Source organism: Delphinus delphis, chromosome 21 (genome assembly GCF_949987515.2).
Source record: "Delphinus delphis chromosome 21, mDelDel1.2, whole genome shotgun sequence".
Taxonomy (NCBI): Eukaryota; Metazoa; Chordata; class Mammalia; order Artiodactyla; family Delphinidae; genus Delphinus; species Delphinus delphis.
Window position 1 is genome coordinate 23,330,037 of NC_082703.1, and position 19,181 is coordinate 23,349,217.

The 19,181-nt window shown below is 36.6% G+C and overlaps 1 protein-coding gene across 1 annotated transcript in view; it reads right to left on the bottom strand.

Annotated features, from left to right (window-relative positions):
- Positions 1–19,151, bottom strand: part of TRAPPC11 (trafficking protein particle complex subunit 11) — a 40,389-nt gene extending 21,238 nt beyond the window's left edge. Inside the window, exons 1-18 of the mRNA XM_060001446.1 lie at positions 18,996–19,151; positions 16,346–16,570; positions 14,347–14,516; positions 13,621–13,691; positions 12,707–12,821; positions 11,625–11,724; positions 11,181–11,254; positions 9,261–9,357; positions 7,448–7,581; positions 6,647–6,794; positions 4,672–4,765; positions 3,643–3,722; positions 3,466–3,544; positions 3,329–3,383; positions 2,835–2,980; positions 2,116–2,177; positions 1,892–2,024; positions 1,171–1,301 (exon numbers count right to left, since the gene is read on the bottom strand). Coding sequence (XP_059857429.1) covers positions 1,171–1,301; positions 1,892–2,024; positions 2,116–2,177; positions 2,835–2,980; positions 3,329–3,383; positions 3,466–3,544; positions 3,643–3,722; positions 4,672–4,765; positions 6,647–6,794; positions 7,448–7,581; positions 9,261–9,357; positions 11,181–11,254; positions 11,625–11,724; positions 12,707–12,821; positions 13,621–13,691; positions 14,347–14,516; positions 16,346–16,549 — 1,893 coding nt within the window. The 5' untranslated portion in view covers positions 16,550–16,570; positions 18,996–19,151. The remainder of the gene's footprint in view (positions 1–1,170; positions 1,302–1,891; positions 2,025–2,115; positions 2,178–2,834; positions 2,981–3,328; positions 3,384–3,465; positions 3,545–3,642; positions 3,723–4,671; positions 4,766–6,646; positions 6,795–7,447; positions 7,582–9,260; positions 9,358–11,180; positions 11,255–11,624; positions 11,725–12,706; positions 12,822–13,620; positions 13,692–14,346; positions 14,517–16,345; positions 16,571–18,995) is intronic.
- Positions 19,152–19,181: the final 30 nt, after the last annotated feature.

Below are 19,181 nucleotides of genomic sequence, written 5' to 3' on the forward strand. Positions count from 1 at the left end.
CATTCTTTCTTTACCACCATTCAATAAATAAACAGATAACGAATAAATGAATGAATAAATCAATCTTAAAAGGCTTCTATTGATACTTCCCAGACTGACTCTGCTTAACTCTCCAGGTTCCTCTAAGCCACGCAGCCTGACTCCCACTCACCCCACCTATGATCCCTCTGCTCTCGTGAGGCTGCTGTCTTCACTTGCCCAAAAACACAGAACATTCACTCCTGTTTCCATTCAGCGTTTCCTCATTGCCAAACACATCCTTTCCCTCTCATCTTTTTAAACCTATCTTAATTGCATCTTCAATTTTGAAACTTCCTCTTTTCTCCAGCATGCCTGCCATAACAGTATTTCTAGGCTACACACACATTTAGGCCATCTGTGAGCCAGTCCTGGCCTTGCTCCCAAAACGCTTATATTTTAGTGGGGTTGATATATGCTAAACTTTTTCAGGTTCACCATGATGCTAAGAATATTGTAACTCTCAATAAATGCTTGCTGGTTACAGCTCAGTACACTTTCTGTGTGACCAGAAAATTAGAAGTGAGCTTATAACTGAAACAGAATGTAATCAAGCACTTGACTACATCACACTATAAAAATGTTCAAATGTAGGAAATATAGTACGATCCCAATTCTGGAGAAAAAAGTTGCTTATATATGCGTGCACATAAGATGTCTAGACTATTCACGAAGTTAATTGTGACGCCCCCTAAGGAATGGAATTGGAGGAACACACATTTACTTTCTACTTTATATCCATCTATGCCACTTTCATTGCTTTAACATCAAACATATAACAGTTTTATAATATAAAGCTAATACCAATGTTAGAATAAAACAAATGGTTTTGAAAATTATATTCATTCTGAATATATCTTATTTGAAATTCAAGATACATGTTACAAAACTTTTTGTCTATGTGTAGACAAAGTTCTCAGGTTTCCTAAGCAGGGAGTGAAAACAAAAATTAGAATAGAAAAGTGTAAAACTTGAATTGTGGATACAGAAGTTGAGAACTATAAATACAATTATTCTTAAATAGACTCTATCAAAATACATTTGTTAATATGAAACCATTAAGACCTAAAATTCACTAAGCACATTTTACCTCATTTAATAAGCTAAAATAAGATACACACATGGTAAAAACACCTTAAAAGGTGCTATTACCTGATTATTAAAGCTGACACAGAGCTTAGAAAACCTAATGGGATGTGGGCAGTCAGCCTTCAGATAAATATCGAACTGCACGGGAACGTCGACATGAAAACTTGGGGCGTGGAACTTGGCTTTGCATTGCACTAGAAATAAAACAAAAAGGGCCGAGTCAGACACCACCAGACACGCTAGACACACACACATTATTCTCTGGTCCACATCTGCTCTTAAGAAAGAAAAAAGCTGCACTGGATATTCTTACTGACTTCTGCACCTGAAGCATTTCAAAAGACATAAATCAAGCCAAATTTAAATAAACTCTAGCTCCAAAACCTCTCTAATTTTAAAAACATGGTTCCCCCTAAAATGTAACTGACATAGGATTTTAAAGAAAAAAGAACCATTTTGTTATTTTTAACTTATTTCAAAATACCTGCCTAGACAATAAAGCATAAACTTTTTAAATAACTGTCTTTCCAAATGCATTTCAAATAACATCTGAACTACAAACGAACAGAGTAAACGTTAAGACCTCAACTAAGTATTTAAAATTTTGACCATCTTTAAAGTCGATGGGCAGAAAATTTAAAAAAAAAAACAAAAAAAACCACACAGTTCATCTACAAAGTGACCGTACTTGGAAAATTCTTTGACTTCATTATTCTGTGTCTATTTATTTTGTAGAAATAAGGACAATTTCTCTAAAATAATACTGTAGACGTTGGTTACCCACCAAATGGCACAAAGTCCTGTACGCCTATTGTGAAAAGATTGCTGCCGGCCAGAGAAATTCGGTCCGCCCACAGCTTCTGAGCAGTTTTCACAGCTAATATGTCACAGTCAGGTTCAGGAGCAGGACTTTCATTCTGTGCCAACATGGAGTTAAACATCTGTTCAGCTAGTTTTATAATATACACACATCCAGATACAGATGTTATATAAAGAATTCCAGCCTACCATTAAAACGTTTATGAGGTTCTTCTCTATCCGAGATTTCTGGTCATCTTTCAGAGTTGAAGCTAATAGGAAGGAAGAAGGAAGAAAATTAGAACTATAAGACAGGCAAGTAAGCCCACTACCCCCATTTCAGGTATTAAAACCCTGCAGATAAATCTCTCTTCTTTTTTTTTTTCTTTTTTTTTGCGGTACACGGGCCTCTCACTGCTGTGGCCTCTCCCGTTGCAGAGCACAGGCTCCGGACGCACAGGCTCAGCGGCCATGGCTCACGGGCCCAGCCGCTCCGTGGCACGTGGGATCTTCCCAGACCGGGGCACGAACCCGTGTCCCCTCCATCGGCAGGCGGACTGTCAACCACCGCGCCACCAGGGAAGCCCGATAAATCTCTCTTCTAAGATGGCTAAGCACAACTCTGGAAAACTGACAGCACAGCTTCCTAAAAGTCAGCCCCAATGCTTTATGTATGTGCGTTTGAACTCTATGTGAAAAATTATTTTATGCCATATTTTAAAAAGGCAGATTTTTCTCAACTACAATAAGACCTTCAACTCTAATAAGTTCCAATAAAGTATAAAACCTCTTCACTCCGCAAAGTGACTTGCATGTGATAACAGTACTACCAGGTATTTGATACTGAATTATTCTTCCAATTTAAAGAAGCTTAAAGATGCTATGTAATTGTAAAGATTCAGAATTTTACTGAAAGAACATCGAGTTACCTCTTCCAAGGAGTTCTAGGGAATAAGTGATGTAATCTTTCAGTTGGGCCATGAGGTAGGAACACTTCAGAGCTGTGGTCAGTATAGACGTGAGCAGGGTCCACCATCCTTCACTCCGATAATCACACATCACATAATCCAGCAACCTGACAGAGGACAAAATGTCAGACGGGCCAAGACAGCTTCACGAGGAAGGGTTTGAATAGTTCATGGAGAAACTAAAATAAAAGTGCTTTACTCATTTTATATAAACTTCAGAAAATCTTACTGAAATAGTTTAACAGGTATTTTCACATTAGGTAAATGTGAGGTTTCCTTAGACTCTGATAATGACTGTACCTGCAGACAATACTCGAAAAAATATCACGGAAATGGTGTTTAATAGAAGTAGGAATAAATATGGAAATAATAAATCCTTCAATACAGATTTCCATGCCAATTTTGCTGCAAGAGAATCAGAATACTTGTAAAAATAAATAGTGAACAGAACTCACTTCAAAGCTTTGGTATAATCCTTTGCATAATAATATTCCTCTCCCATTTGAACCACTATAAAGGAAAAAAGACTGTATGAACATAATTTAAAATTACTCAAAGTTGCACAAAGTTGTGGCATGTTATGGATACCTACTCAGATGACTTTTCATTCTTGGACACTTATATTTCTTAAATTGTGCAACAGCATTGCTCAGAAGAGTTATTATTATTTCCTGTTAGAAAAGATAAAATGTGAAACATTCCAATAAAAATAATCTCATGTTTTCCTGGAATACTGTAAAAAATAGTTTATACTGGAAAAAAGACTTACAGAGTGAACAACACTTCTCTCCTTCAGCTGAATGGCAAGAATCCCCACCTTCTCTTTTTCAGGATCAGAAAGATCAAAACCTGTATAAGATAGGACACAACCCATTTTAGATAGCTCATTTAACACAAATCCTTCACACGAACACTGGACGGGTACACTCCCTGAGTCCTTCGTATACAATGTACTTAAGATTCTTAAACATTCTAGAATTCTAAAGATTCTAACAGACAGCTTTATTAGCATGGAATCTTCTCTGTGGTCTCTGTTCTGAAGGGTACGTTACTGAGCTCTGTACTCTTTTGCCCAGTGGAATCAACCACCTCAAAAGTAATACCAATATCATTTTCTAGACAAAATACATTTCCTGTAGATTAAAGTAAATAATTTCTTAACAAAAAGTTTAATGGCCACAGAAATTGCTCAAATTAAGTGTGTATAAAACAAAAAAGATAGAGAAATCATTTTTAAGGTGGTTCAGGTAATGATGTTCTAAAATGTCAAACATAAAAAAATCGTTAAACTTAACTGGAATTAAAATATTTAAATAGACCAGAGTGGCTTACTAACTGTGTCATTTAAGACAACAGATGTCCAAATATTTTAGTCACATCTACATCTTTAATTATAAGTCATTCTAAGACGTAGTGATAAAAACAACACATTTTTAAAGTAGGTCTTAAAAAGTGTTTAAAAAGCACATATTTTTACCTCAACATATTTTTTTTTTTTTTGTGGTACGCGGGCCTCTCACTGTTGTGGCCTCTCCCATTGCGGAGCACAGGCTCCGGACGTGCAGGCTCAGCGGCCATGGCTCACGGGCCCAGCCGCTCCGTGGCATGTGGGATCTTCCCGGACCGGGGCATGAACCTGTGTCCCCTGCATCGGCAGGCGGACTCTCAACCACTGCGCCACCAGGGAAGCCCTACCTCAACATAATTTGTTATTATGTTGTGCAGCCATGGAAAAATTATGATAGCAACCTTGTGCTTTTGAGGTTGAGAGGAAGGGAAAGAGGAAAAAATTATTTACTTAGGATTCCTTGTCGCCATGGTCGCTGTCCATAGAAGTCAAGAACTCCTGTCTGTGTTTCTAGGGGATCAGGACTGGGGTGCGCTACAGAAGCCTGTAAATCAAAACACAGCCCATCAAGACCAACTCTCCCTTGATCTTTGTTAGAATAAAAAAGCTTTCATAAATATGAATAACACATTCAAATATCAAAGTTGTGAATATTTTAACATAAATTAAATTTCCATAAAATTAAACAAGAAATGTTTCATTTAATATTAGGTAGTCTTATAAAAATTAAATTGAATAAATCAACCTGAATCTGACAAATGATTTCATAGTAACTAACTGCTCTACATTTTCTTTTAATTTATAAACCAGTAAAACTACATTACAAATTAAATTTGATGGTTATTCCATATGTATAAGTGTTTTTTGTGCAAATAATAATAATGTTATAGGAGTTTTCAAAAGAAGACACTATTTTCCTTTTTTATTGAATGTGTATTAAGTCTTGGTATTGATGGGGGAGGATACTTTTGGCACCAGAATTTACAAATTTATACCGCTTTTCTTTTTTATAACTTTTCCCTCTAAAACCAAAATGTAATACAAGTAATTGTTAAAAAAATGCAGAAAACGTCCAAAAGGAAAATGATAAAAATTTAAACTACCTATAGAGCTACTACCACGGTTAACAATGCATATACATTATTCTTCCAGATTTTGTATGCAAACGTTTATTCGTCATCAGCTGAAATAATTTTTCAACCTGCTTTTTTCTTTTAAATACATTCTGTATATCTCACCATATCATTAAAGATTCTTCCAAAATGTTATTTTTCTTGGCTGCCTGCTGTTCCACATTGTAACAGATTCCCTATAGCTGTTCACACTGTTATTTTTATTTTACATTACAATTAATAAATCTGTCAGAACAACTCTATAAATAAATTTTAATACTTATCTCTTAGGATCTCTTATCTGTCTTAGGCTTCCTGAATATGAAATTCTGGGTCAAAAGAAAGGCATGATTTTGAGGCTTCTTAATTTATTACTTGACAGAATATTATTTTACATTCCAGCCAATATTTGCTAACGCCCATTTTCTCATAGCCATACAAGACCCAGTTTTAATCACCTTTTAAAATACTGTGCTCAAATATAATATGCCAAACTTTTAAAATATAATACATGCAATGAAATTATACATCATATACAAATAACATGGTAGAAAATAGTCTAGGTATATCATGATTTAAGGGGAAAAAAATCCAAGCATTTAAAGTACTAATATGCAAACTGTTTTTTTTTTGAAGTTTTTTAAGTAGCACTGTTGTTAAAATTCACCTATCTTCAGAGAAGAAATCTGAGGTTTTACGTGAAAATAAACTGATATAACTATGTGAATGTAAATATCTCTATCTATATACACACACCGTGTTCTTATTTTAAAGGTGCTTATGGGGAAACTGGTATTTAAATATAATCATCCAAGAGAAAGGCAAAATGAAATGTCAAGTTTAAGAAAATATGCAGTTAACATTCTCAAATAGATTCTTTAGAGTTTTCCATGGAGAACCCCAGGAAGAGAAAGAAGGCCAATGTTATGCTCTCCAGTGGGTCAACATAAAGCACATTTCTCAGTGTCCTTCAAACTCTAGCAGTGATCACAGAAACAAAACAATGGATTTACAGTATGGCATGGACTAAACTGTGGCTTTTATTTTAAAGTAACTTTCTCTCCTCTAAATCACTGACTTATCGCTAATCATAAATCAGTTCTTCAAAGAAAAACTTCTGCTTAATTCACAGGTGAAAATAGAGTACTCAGGCTAAAACTGAAAATAATCCTAATTCCTGAAAATATAAAAGATAAAAACTTGTTACATGCAAAGGCTTGGAAAAAATTATCACACCAATCAGCATTATCTTCTTTCAAGAGAAGGTTAATAGATTTCCTAAATGCCAGCTAATACAGGAGTCAGTGACTTACTTCATGGTTACAGAGGGTTTTCGTAAGCTGTTTCCGCTCCTGGGCATAGTATGCTGCCTGCTGGTAATAGAAACCAGGATTCTGAGTTTGAATAGCTGTCAACCCCAACTTGATAGCTTCATCAAATAAATCTCCAAAGGCCTGGAATCTTAAAGAAAAAAAAAAATCAAGAAATAAAAAAATGGAATGAAAAAGAAAAAGGAAAGAAAAAGCAGCTTACTTCTAGTAGTTATTCATCCAGGAACCATAACCTCAGCAGACTGTATCAAAATAATGCTACTGCTGAACTATTAATTGTGGGGATTTCATTGTAAATACTAACACACTAATCGTAGGTTACAGAAAAATTCTTTAAGTCAACTCCTCTGTGTTAGCAGGTCTTTATAAATATACCATCAAGCCAGATGTCAACATAGTTCCCACCACTCAAATACATCCATGTTTCTGGGAAAATTTTCATTTTAGCAATTTTTAGTCATCAGTCTCAGAGGGCAAGTTCCATGTCAGTCGGGATACTGTCTATTCACTGCTATATTCTCGGTGTCTAGACACATGGTGGAAACTTGATATATATATATATTGAATGAAAGAGATGGTCCCAGGAACTAGCTAATTTCCATTAAGAAACTGTATGAATCAGTATCTACCATTACTGGGAACATACTTATGGTGGATCATTAAAAACCTACTTACTGACAAAAATCTTAGTTCGATTTAGAACCAAAGTCCATGCTTACTCCATTCCTCCAAACCCCAAGTATTTGTTTAAAAAACATTCTGAAAATATAATTTAAAACATACTGTTTAGACATCCATGCAGCATGCTCAAAAGACAACTCTGCACTTCCGATTTTTTTCTTACACAAGTCGATGTGCTTTCGGAACTGAGCAATTGCGTCCAGTGGGGTGTTGTGCTGAAAACACAGCCTACAGATCTGGAAGATGTAAAATCAACCCCAAAGTAAAGAAGAAAACCAAAGTCAAAAGGCGTATTCATTTAAAAATATATAAAAATTGAGACTAACTTTAAAAAGAGTATGGAATTTCCTTCTCTGAAGTTCAGTAGAACTGAAGTGCAACAGAACTGATTTTCTCTATTACAAAGGTTATGCTAAAAACAGAGGATGTCCCTTTGATTCATGAATAAAATTATTCACTATTTGTGATGAATCTATTCTATACCTTACAAAGTTTTTTAAAGTATAGAATAAAGAAATATTAAACCCAATGAAGAGCATAAAGACGGGCAAAAATGAAGTATTTGCAACAGGTAACTGAGAAAGGACAGATTAACTTTCTAGTTTTAGAACTGTCAGAAAGCAAAAGATTTTTTGTAGAACAATTAGAGCACAGTAGACTCCATATCAAACAAGGATTACAGAAATTCTTGAAAAATTATCTGGGATGTTATTTCAAAGTAATAATCTATATGTATGTAGGGTAAATGAAAAAAAAAAGAAGAAACAAAGCCTAAATTTATTTCCACATGCTTATTACCACTTTTAATTTTATTTTTTTAGGTATAAGGGAATACATGAAAAGTTAACTCTCTCATCCATCCCTGTCCCTCAGCCATCCAATCCCCCTCTCTAGAGGCAACAAGCTCCCAGCATACATTTGGTGATATATTCTGTCCACAGACAAGTATGTGCATTTACAAATAAACTATTATTTTTATACAAATAGCATCACACTAAATATGCTGCTTTGTGCCTTACTTTTGTCACCTAACAATATACCTTGGATATCATTCCATTTCAATGCACGGAGCTGCTTCATTCTCGATAGTTGTATAATATTTCGTTGTTTGGAGTTATAATTTATACTGACCAGTCAGTTATTGTGGGGTTGTTTCCAACCTTTTCCTATTACAAGAGGCAATAAATATCCTTACATATGTGATTTGCAAGTCTTAGCACATATGTGGGATAAATTTCCCAAAATGGAATTGCTAGGTCAAAAGGAATATCCACTTTAAATCTGCACTGTCATTGCAAAAATAGCCTCTATAGAAGCTGTACCAATTTACACTTACACATGCAGTGAACAAAGTGTCCCTCTACCCTTACATCACTAACCCAGTGCCAGCCTCTTGAAAAGATGAGTGTGGAAAGATTAAAAGCAAAAGACAAAGCCTCATCTGCCTTCTGGGGGTGTCTATTTCTACCATATACAACTTTAAAATGCTCACATAACAGATATAAAAGTTTTCTCTAAGGGGAATAGGTACACCTTTTCTATGGCTGGCCATTAAACCAAGGAAGGCTTACCCAGTTCTAATAAGTTGCAGCTTATAAAATTCAATACTGTAGGCAGCTTTCTTCTCACTCCCTCCTGCACCCACTTAAAAACAAACAAAAGACCCTCCTCAAGGAGTTTTACCAAGATAAAACTCCTCTAAATGAGAACTCTGGGACCATAGCTCAAAACCAAGCATTACAATTAGGCTGCTAAGAACCAGGGTGCTCCTGGAGATAAAGGACATAAAATAGCATAGCATAATTCATCAAATATTCACTTTTCAGAGCAAGTGAGTCATCTGGATTTCCAAACTTTAAAAAGATACTCCAATATTTAAAGCCAAATTTTGTTTATTTGGAAGTAGAACTATTACCTTGTAGTTTATAAATCCTGCCATGGTCTTAATTTCCAGAATATTAGTTTCATGGGCTCTCAATTCATGTACAAGATTATAGGCAGTCCTGTAATTCCTAATATAGACATGGGGAAGGTAGTTAATTATGATATAAATTAATTTTAAGAAAAGATTCCTAAGAGCAAAATTATTAGAAATAACAGAAACAATATTTACTCAACATTTCTTAGCACTCAACAGCTCAATAATAACATATACATAACAATCTCTGATGTCCTGAAAAATGATATATTGATTCACTATGTGTGGGAGGAATCAATGACTTTTCTCTAAGAACAGAACCACTGTACACTGCTGTCATTAACATCTGCCTATAACTGATAGGAGTTCAGCTGCAAAATGAAAGTGGAAAAGTGTCCAGAGTTACATGACAAAATTAACATTGTTAAAAACAATTAGTATTTTTTAAAAGTACCATGTTGAGCTTCTCAAATAGAAATTGTATTAGCGAAGAAGGTGCTGTCAAGACAGAGATGGGTCAACAGCTTTAAACCCAAGTATCTCCACAACTGAAACGGGTGTCACTGGTCTCGGGTACGGGCTGCAGTGCGGATACCCTCAGGGCAGCTAGCGCTGAAGGAAAGAATAGTGTGAGAAAGGCAAGTCTGATAGAAGATGGAAGGTGATGAGAAAATCTCAGTCTTCTCCAAAGAAAAGTGTTTGCTCCTAACTTCTCCACGTAACATTTTTCTTTCCAGAACTGTGTTTGAACAGAATTGGAATTGAGGGTGTTTCACTAATACCACAGATAAAAAATGAACTACATTAAAACCAACTAAAACTATATGAAGTTTGAGATTTATAGAACACAATTTGGTGCTTAGCACCTCATTAGCAACAAAAGAGAGGAGGTTTCTGCAATATTCCTCTGAATGACAGACTTATTTATTTCTCTGTTCCACCCTCCCATGTATATTTAGCCTCTCCCCACTTTTAGGATATATAGCTGGTTTTTATCCTTTTGCTACACTGGCACTGTTAATCTTAAAAAACTGAGTTAAAGCTAGAAAGAGATGTTTTATTAAATTGTGTTTAGTAAATTAAAAGCAAAGGGATAAAATGCCTAACCACTGCCAACACATCTGCAACTACTCTTCAAAGCTCTAAGCAGAGCCTTAGAATGAAAAATGGGACTTCCCCGGTGGCGCAGTGGTTAAGAATCTGCCTGCCAATGCAGGGGACACAGGTTCGAGCCCTGGTCAGGGAAGATCCAGCATGCTGTGGAGCAACTGAGCCTGTGTGCCACAACTACTGAGCCTGTGTGCCGCAACTACTGAAGCCTGCATGCCTAGAGCCCATGCTCCGCAACAAGAGGAGCCCACTGCAATGAGAAGCCCGCGCACCGTAACAAAGAATAGCCCCCGCTCGCCGCAACTAGAGAAAAGTCTGTGTGCAGCAACGAAGACCCAATGCAGCCAAAAATAAATAAATTTTAAAAAGAATGAAAAATGATGCTACTGGCAGGTACTATAAACTGAAAAAAAATTAAGAAATTCAGTCTGATTCAGATAATGTTTAATACACATGAAACTTTGAAAATCAGTCTTAACACAAGGATTTTACTGAGTATACAAAGAAGAAGTAGGTAACAGAATGGGAAAAATTTTAATATGTTTCTTTAGATCATGAAATTTAATTAAATTATACCAGAAAGCTTTCAGACACTATAAAATTTACTTCTGATAATAAAATGGATATTTTTTTTAAAAGCTCAAATATATTCCATTTAACTAGAAAAATTAAAGTGAATATTACAAACCTGACTCTAACCAACATAAACATTTTAAACTTAAAGTTTGGTTGAGATTCAGAAATTGCCACTACTATGTTATTGTTAACATAAAGAAAAAATTAGTTTGACAACTGTTAGAAACTTACTTCAGAGCATTTTGTGTATCTTGTTTCAACTCACTGAAGAAAGCTATTTTGAACTGATGTCTAACAAATAAAAGCTGAAAAGAAGAATGGAAAAAAATATCATTATTACATATATTCTCTTAAAAATGTAAAAATTACAATAATGTTTAAGAGGAGACCTAAAAGTATGAAGGCAAATATCCAAAATTAAAGTTCAAGAATTATTCCAGTAAACAAGTGTAGTTAAGAAGGCTACCAAAATCTGTCTTCAAGAGCTTTAAAGGCAAAGAGGACAAAAGACAAAATAGTTTTTAAACGCTTTAAAAAAAAACTTCAAAAGCACAGAAGCCATTTAAAGACATCAAAGTATTAAAGACATTAAATCATCTCCTCAAAAATAATCAACGATGAATAATCTACTCTAGAATGCCGCTATTATTTCTTTCTTTAGGAAAAGACACGTACCTGGTGTGTTGTTTTATTCAAAAATTCTTTATGAGATTTCACTCTTCTAATCTCAGTGTAGTAATAAGTCTGTGCATGTTCATAAAAGGCATTTTCTAATCTGTTAAAAGAGACCAACATTCAGTGGGCTTCCCTGGTGGTGCAGTGGTTGAGAGTCCGCCTGCCGATGCAGGGGACACGGGTTCGTGCCCCGGTCCGGGAAGATCCCACGTGCCGCGGAGGGGCTGGGCCCGTAAGCCATGGCCGCTGAGCCTGTGCGTCCAGAGCCTGTGCTCCGCAACGGGAGAGGCCACAGCAGTGAGAGGCCCGCATACCGCAAAAAAAAAAAAGACCAACATTCAAACACTGAAGTTATTTTAAACCAAAGTGTTTCAAGAATCATATTTATAAGACCTGAAAGTAAAATCCTTACAGAGATAATGTCTGCTTTACTTCATGATTAAGATAAAAAGTAAAGCAAAATATAAGCTAAATTTTTAGATTAAAAAATCTAAAAAGAAGACCCACCAAAAGCCATTTAAAATTTTACAATCTAAGAAATAACTGATAAAAATAACTTTCTTGTAATTTGTAAAACTTAAGTAATCACTAATAATCTCCTATTATTTTATAATTTTATAAGTATGAAAGAAACAAATATCTAATACTCAACTAGATTCAATTACCTTTTGTGACTCTGACATTTAGGGTTTAAAGATTAAGGAAAATAATGGGAAAAGGACCAAAAATGAGAACTGGCAAATGAGGTGAAAATAACATTTGTATAAATTAAATCCTGCTTCATTCTATAACTATGAGACTACAGAGGAACCAAGAAAATTTGCCCAGAGATGGATAAACAACTCAAAGTTCTGTTTGTGAAAATAAGTACATATCAGAAGTATCTTCCTAGGGCATGAAAGAAAGCTGAATTCAAAGTCAGATAAGGATTGAACTTCAAGGTTCTTCCTCCTCAGAATAAAACAGAGTTCTGAAGCTGCATTCAAAGGGTTTAAATACATCTAAGAAAAATATGTAAAAAAATGAAATAAAATGGAATAGTCAAAACTTAAAAGATTCAGTATATATTCTAGGTTATTTACCTTATAATATAGCCCACAAGGTGGTCCGTATGGGGCAGTACAAACAAAGACTTCCCCGAGAGTTCACACGCATTGCACAAGGCTGCAGCCCTTTCTGAAGCAATGACATCTTCTCCTGTTGACAACAAGTGCCATAAAGAGAGAAAATAATTAATGCATTTTTTCTAAATGGACATTTCCCCAAATCAGGACAATGTAATTAAGAAAAAAAAACCCAAACCACTTTTCACCACGTCTATAAGACCCCTGGAATCCTTGAGAGCTCTGTGGGGTGCTTAGAAGTTACACAGTACATATATGTTAGGAGAAAACTGGAATTTTCTACTAGGCCAAGACAGGCCGAGTAATGCCAACAGATATACCGCATAACTGTAACTAAAAATGGAAGCAACAGTTCATGAAAGTTGTTTCCAAAACTATTTAAGATGCTTCAAGTTTCAAGATAGAAACAAAAATAGTATTTTGGCTTCTAAAGTCTGAGATGGTAGAAGAAATACGCATTTGAAACCAGGACATTTTCTTATAGGAAACTAGAAATCCTGCAGCATTTTTCTTTGCTCTATTGCAAATTAAGAAAAAATATTACGTAAGGAATATAATTTCAAATAGATCTCAGATAAGCAAAAAACCTTCTTTTTTAAAAATCAAGTGAATAACTCTTTTGTCAATTGGCATGTGCCTCCCTGGAGGGAAGGGGAACCAGGCAGCAGGACTTGAGAAGATCTACACTCTTTAATGTTTTTAATTTTTAAAATAAGCATTTACTCATGCATTACTGGTACTTTTTAAAGTTAACACACCATATTTCCCATAACTGAATGCATGAAAGATTTCAGCATTAAAAACTATGCCTCCTGGTAATAAGAATTGGGGGGATACACAAATCAATTAGTTATTAATTAACCTTTTGCTACCTGGGGGCAAAGGGGTTTTCTTCTGAATCAGAACCACTGCAACTTTTGTGTTTCTCCCTTGTAAACTCTGCCTGCAGTGGAAAAATAACAATAAAATTAATTAAGTAATTAAACTGTTTTAACTTAAAAAATGTATTCAAGACTACATAAAATACAAGCTTGACAATTCAAAGAAAAACAAACTGCAACTTAAAAACCCCAAGATTGGGGGAACTCTTTTCCTACATACAAAGAAACACACATGCCACAATGATTTAAAATTTAAAAGTATAATCTCAGATCAAGCTTCTGTTCCTTACAAAAACCTGCTTTAAAGGCAAAAGTTTAACATATACTTCAATGTAAAAGTTACACTGCAACTTATTTCTTTATAGTGATATATTAGTCATCCAAAAGAATTACTTTGAAATAAATGGTGATAAAGCAAAAAGTGTTTTATGAGACTAAACAGCAAATCACTATATCTCCCCCCCAAAAAAAATTATAAATGCAAGAAAAAGCATTTGGAACTTCAGGTCAATTTGTCTTAGAAATTTCTTCACATTGCTTACCATTCCTTAAGTTAATATTAATGCTACCTGTTGGAAGTGAACAGGTTTCATTGGAGGCCAGTGATCCCCAAATGACCACTGCAGACTTAACGGCACTCAGCTGCCTTCGATAAATGTCAGTAAACTCCAGATGTGAGTTTGACCCAACACAGTCAACCTGACAAACGGGACATACCTAACTATTTCCACTCTGGTCGCGCACTCAGACTGCTTTTCTTTCCACTGGGGCTCATCCCAGTCTAGTTCGTAGAACACAACCACCAGGGCTGGCACCAGATTCAGATGTTTATTCATCCAGCCTGTCTTTAGGATCCCTTTGGGAATGTACCATTCATACGAAGTTCTCTGCAAACATTAGCCAAAGTTGAAAAGAGGTATTCTGACAACAAGAGCAATCACCTGTTATGGAGTGCAGGCACTTTCTCTGTATTTATCTCATTCAGTATACACACGCCGCATTTCTAAGATGAGGACGTTCAAGCTTACAGAGATCAGGTAAGAGCCAGCAAGTACTGGAGGTAGAATCTCAACCCTAGAGCCAGTACCGTTTCCATTTAAAGACTGACCAAAGCCAAAGCATTTCTAATGATGTCAAGGTTTTCAAATACCCTGGAAGTAAACAGCCTTCTTCCCAATAAATTCTACTTATATTCCTCCCCATCCCAGATTCCGTTCTTGTAAAAGCTGCTCAAATATTCTCTAAAACCCAATATGGCTTCATCTGCTTCAGAGTCGTGTCACCAGGATGGCATTACACCTCACTTGTGGGTGAAAGAAAAAAATGAAGGACAATTCTTAAATACAGAAGCGTAAGGGCAGTCACTGGGGGTCAGCGCTAAGTGCCACGTCGTGGGGAGGGGATGCCCTGAAGAAGCTGGGTGAAATCTCAAACTACCCCCAAAGCACCCACACTGGCCAGACTACTCCAGTTCACGCTGGTCCAACGGTTATTCCACGTGAGGAAAGAGAGGACAGGAAGGAAGTCTGACACAAAACACCTTGGGAACTCAGGAGAGAACCAGGAGGAAAATGAGGATTCTGAAGAATGAATCCAGGAGGAAAGGGGTGAGTCCTGCTGGGTCGCTGGGCTTCCTTGACACAAACACCGCATTAAAAGTAGTGTGTAAGAGCCAGGGGTGCTATTGCTCCCACAGTTTCAGAGAAAGCTCATAGTTCCTGGCGCTGGATATATGAAACTGTGTCTGTGGTGTGTGAGTCTCAAACACATGCAAAAGAATCAGCAGGTGACCAAATCTACAGGTCCTATGCTCCCCCGAGTTTAACTGAGGACAGCCAGTATTGACATGCTTAATAAACACCCCAGGTGATGATATACTTGGTCCAAAGACCAGTCTGTCAGAAACATTGCTCTAGGGGGAAAAAAAAGTAGGCAGTTTATTTTAATCAATGTGTCTTATTAACTGACTTTCAGACCAACCTGAAAAGATTACAATAAATGACAAATCAGTCAATGTACACAACTTTCTTAAAAAGCAAATTGACATAATAAGCAATACACGTGTATGAGCTGCTATTATTAATTCATACTATCATCATTCTAAGTATTTTTTTCTAAGTAAATCAGAGTCTCTACCATGATGTTCATTCTAAAAGTCAGTTTTGAACTTAATACCCCTCCTATTCCACACTGAATAAACTGTTTTAGTTTATGTAGAACTCATCAAGGACAGAGAGTATGTATTATTTAAATTTCTATCACCAGCCTGTTGCATAGTTCCAGGTACTCTAAACCAAAGCAAGTGCTCAAAGTATGTCTGTGAAATCAAACCAAGCTGCAGAGACTATGGATTTTACAATGACACTGGCAATGGTGAGACCTTCCTTTTAGAGAGGCCTTTGTTAAAATTATGGAGCCTTGGGGTCTCTTTTTAACAACAAATAAAAAATGGAAAACCTAGGCTCATGGGATAGAAAGCTTAATAATTATAAAGTAATTATTCTTCTGGAGTAAAAAAAAAAAGGGATTATTAGATACATCTGTAGCATATTACATACAGGAAAACGTCTGGAGTTTTCTTCATGCACCACTATAACCATACCCTTGATAAACTCAGGGGTTTTCCTGCACAGATATAGGAACAGAAAAGATACACACATGCAAAGAAAGAGACAGACGGAGAAGGAGAGTCCCCTTGCAATCATAATGTCATTACCTTGGGTCTACATTTGGGATACTCATGGTCACCTGGGAGCACCTTGAAAGAAATCGGTACCCGATCAGCCCTCCGATTGGCACAGAAAGCATCCCAGACAGCTCGATGGACAGCATTATAAACCACATCCAGGCCTGTGAGAGTAACAAAAGCCATAGGCCGACAACATAATTCCACAGGGAAGTCCCATTGTGTGGGGCTCATGTTCAAGGTGTCAGGAAAATTCTGAAATACAAATGTTAATACGTTAATAATTAATTTCTTAAAAGCCCACATCCACATCTAACATATGAACCTCCACCATTTGTAAAACATTACAAAAAGACGAAAGTCTTTGAGTGTCTACAAACTGTCAAGCAAATCCAAAAGAAGAGAGCAAAAGGGCAAACTTTAATTCTTGAATTGGACCTATTAAAATTTAATAACTATTGGTATAATATTTTTAAAAATCTTTCATATACAAGGGTTCCAGTCAACTTTAAGACAAATCACTATTTCCAGTAACATCTCAAAACCACACAAAACTTTGGGATAAACAGACCAGGAAAGCAGGAGGGTGATCAAACTTCTGATTTCAGTTATAAAGAAAAACAACGATTGATTTTCATATATAATAAAGTGCAACTATCTCTAATTTCTCTGTAATTGCTAACATCTAATTTCTGATTTCCTGAGATATCATTAAAATAATATGCTAATTATCTAAGTAGCTATGTTTTCTCATTTCTCCACAATTAATACAAATGTACTACTTAAAGGAAAATCTACAAGGGAAAAGCTAATAATGAATGGAAACCTCTAGGAGGACATGTTTCTACTGTGCCCTTTAGCTGAGAAGCGGTCTATATCAATCCAAGATGCACTACGTTTTGAAAAGCAATTATATAAAAGTGTTTATTGCGAACAAAATTATTATATTTTAAGAATAATTTCTCATTTTCAAAAACATGTATCACATGGTTGGTTTAAAAGGTGATCTCCACCAGTATATCATACAGGACTCAAATACAACTTCTGTGAGAAGTTAGGAGCACTTAGGCCACCACTTGATTGGCAAAACAGTATTTTTAACTGAAAAGTTAATTTAGTAAAGACTATTAGGCTTCTCACACTTAAGTACTGACGGAACAATGGGTACTAGATAATTGGTTTGCAAAGTCTATCAGAAACGACAAATGTCCACAATAGACAGAAGTTTTAGAAATGCTTAAACAGATATTCTGAGGACAGGATTAAGGTACGAGGGCAAAGGACTGCATGTTCAGAAACAGATTCTAGTTCTAGTGAATTTGGGGTGAAAATAAAAAAGAGATGGGTCAAAACACAATTTAGGTACCACTGCTTGATCCCAAAGAGTCTAGATTAGAGCCCTAAATACCCACTTCCTTTAATAACCCCAGAGGCGCAAGAGAATTCGCCGTGTCCTTTGAATATGGAGTGGAAATAAGGGGAGACAGAAATTACGTTTAAATCACTTAAAATCACAATCCTGTCCAAGAGAAATATAATATAAACTACATAAATAATTAAAAATTTTCCAGTAGTCACATTAAAAAAGTAAAGAAAGGGATGAAATTCATTTTAATAATATTCTACTTAACCAATATGTCCAAAATATTATCATCAATTCAACATTACTATAAAAGTTATTAGTAAGATGTTTTACGTTTTTTAATACTATGTCTCCAAAGTCTGGTGTGTATTGTACACTCAGAGCACATCTAGCCTATTTCAAATGCTCAATAGCTACCTATGGCGACTGGCTACTATACCAGACAGTGCAGCTCTAAATTACGGTAACTCTGTCCCAAAATAACTGTACGAAAACTGTATCAGAAATTCTTGCCACATTGTACCTTAAAAGCTTTGGCATTTGAAATGGTTGTGCCTATTCGGTGGCAAAAAATGGGAAGAATATCAGCAAAGGACAAGTGCAGAGGTTGTATGGATCTCGATGACAGCCTATAGGAGAAATTTCCAGATCTCCTGGAAAAAAACCAATGAAGCAACTAACCAAACCATGACCTGGAAGGAGGTGCAGAAGTAGGAAGCGAACACTCTGGATGGGAGATCGTGTAGTGCAATGGAAGTCGTCTGGAAGCTGGCGTGGTCATAAAATTATAAGGAAGACTCTTAGAAATAATGACGGACTGCAAAGAAAGGTGACCTAATGAAAGTGACAGGTTAAAAAAAATAATGCAGTCACTATTTTTTAATTAACGGAGGTTCGGGATGCAGGACACAAGGCCAGTAAGGATGGGATTCAAAGATGTCCAACTACAAAACAATCAAAAGAGGAAAGACAGTTTGGGGCCGGGATGGCGAAACAAAAGCTGCTGCTGAGGATGCGAAGCAACTGCCCAACTTAGGAAAGGATACCGCCCCAGGGTCGCAGAATCCTGCTCCGGTAGCTCCAATGAAGAAACGCTGCAGCTCTAAAGGCAGACGCTATCTTCCTCCACTCCTCCCCTACCCCCCCTTAAACCTGGAGTCCCTAGAAATAGGTGTGTCTTTTCTTTAGAAGCTAAAAGAGAAATGCACTCGCTGATGCTGTACGAAATCACAGGCCCCCCAAACCAGCATCGTTACGCGCTAGCAATCTCTCTCGGCGGTCTCGCCCGGCCCCACTGGTCTCCCGACCCGGACTCACCCAGGCCGCACGCCCCGAGCCCGCTGCAGCTGTGGCCGGTCGCCGCCAGCCGGGGGAGAACCAGGGGAAGCAGGCGGGGGGGTGTGGGTGTCACAAAACGCCGGGGGCCGTCCCTACCACCACCACCGCCCCTGATCCGGTGCCCACAAGCGAGACTTCCCAGGGCCCATCCGCGCAGGCACAGGA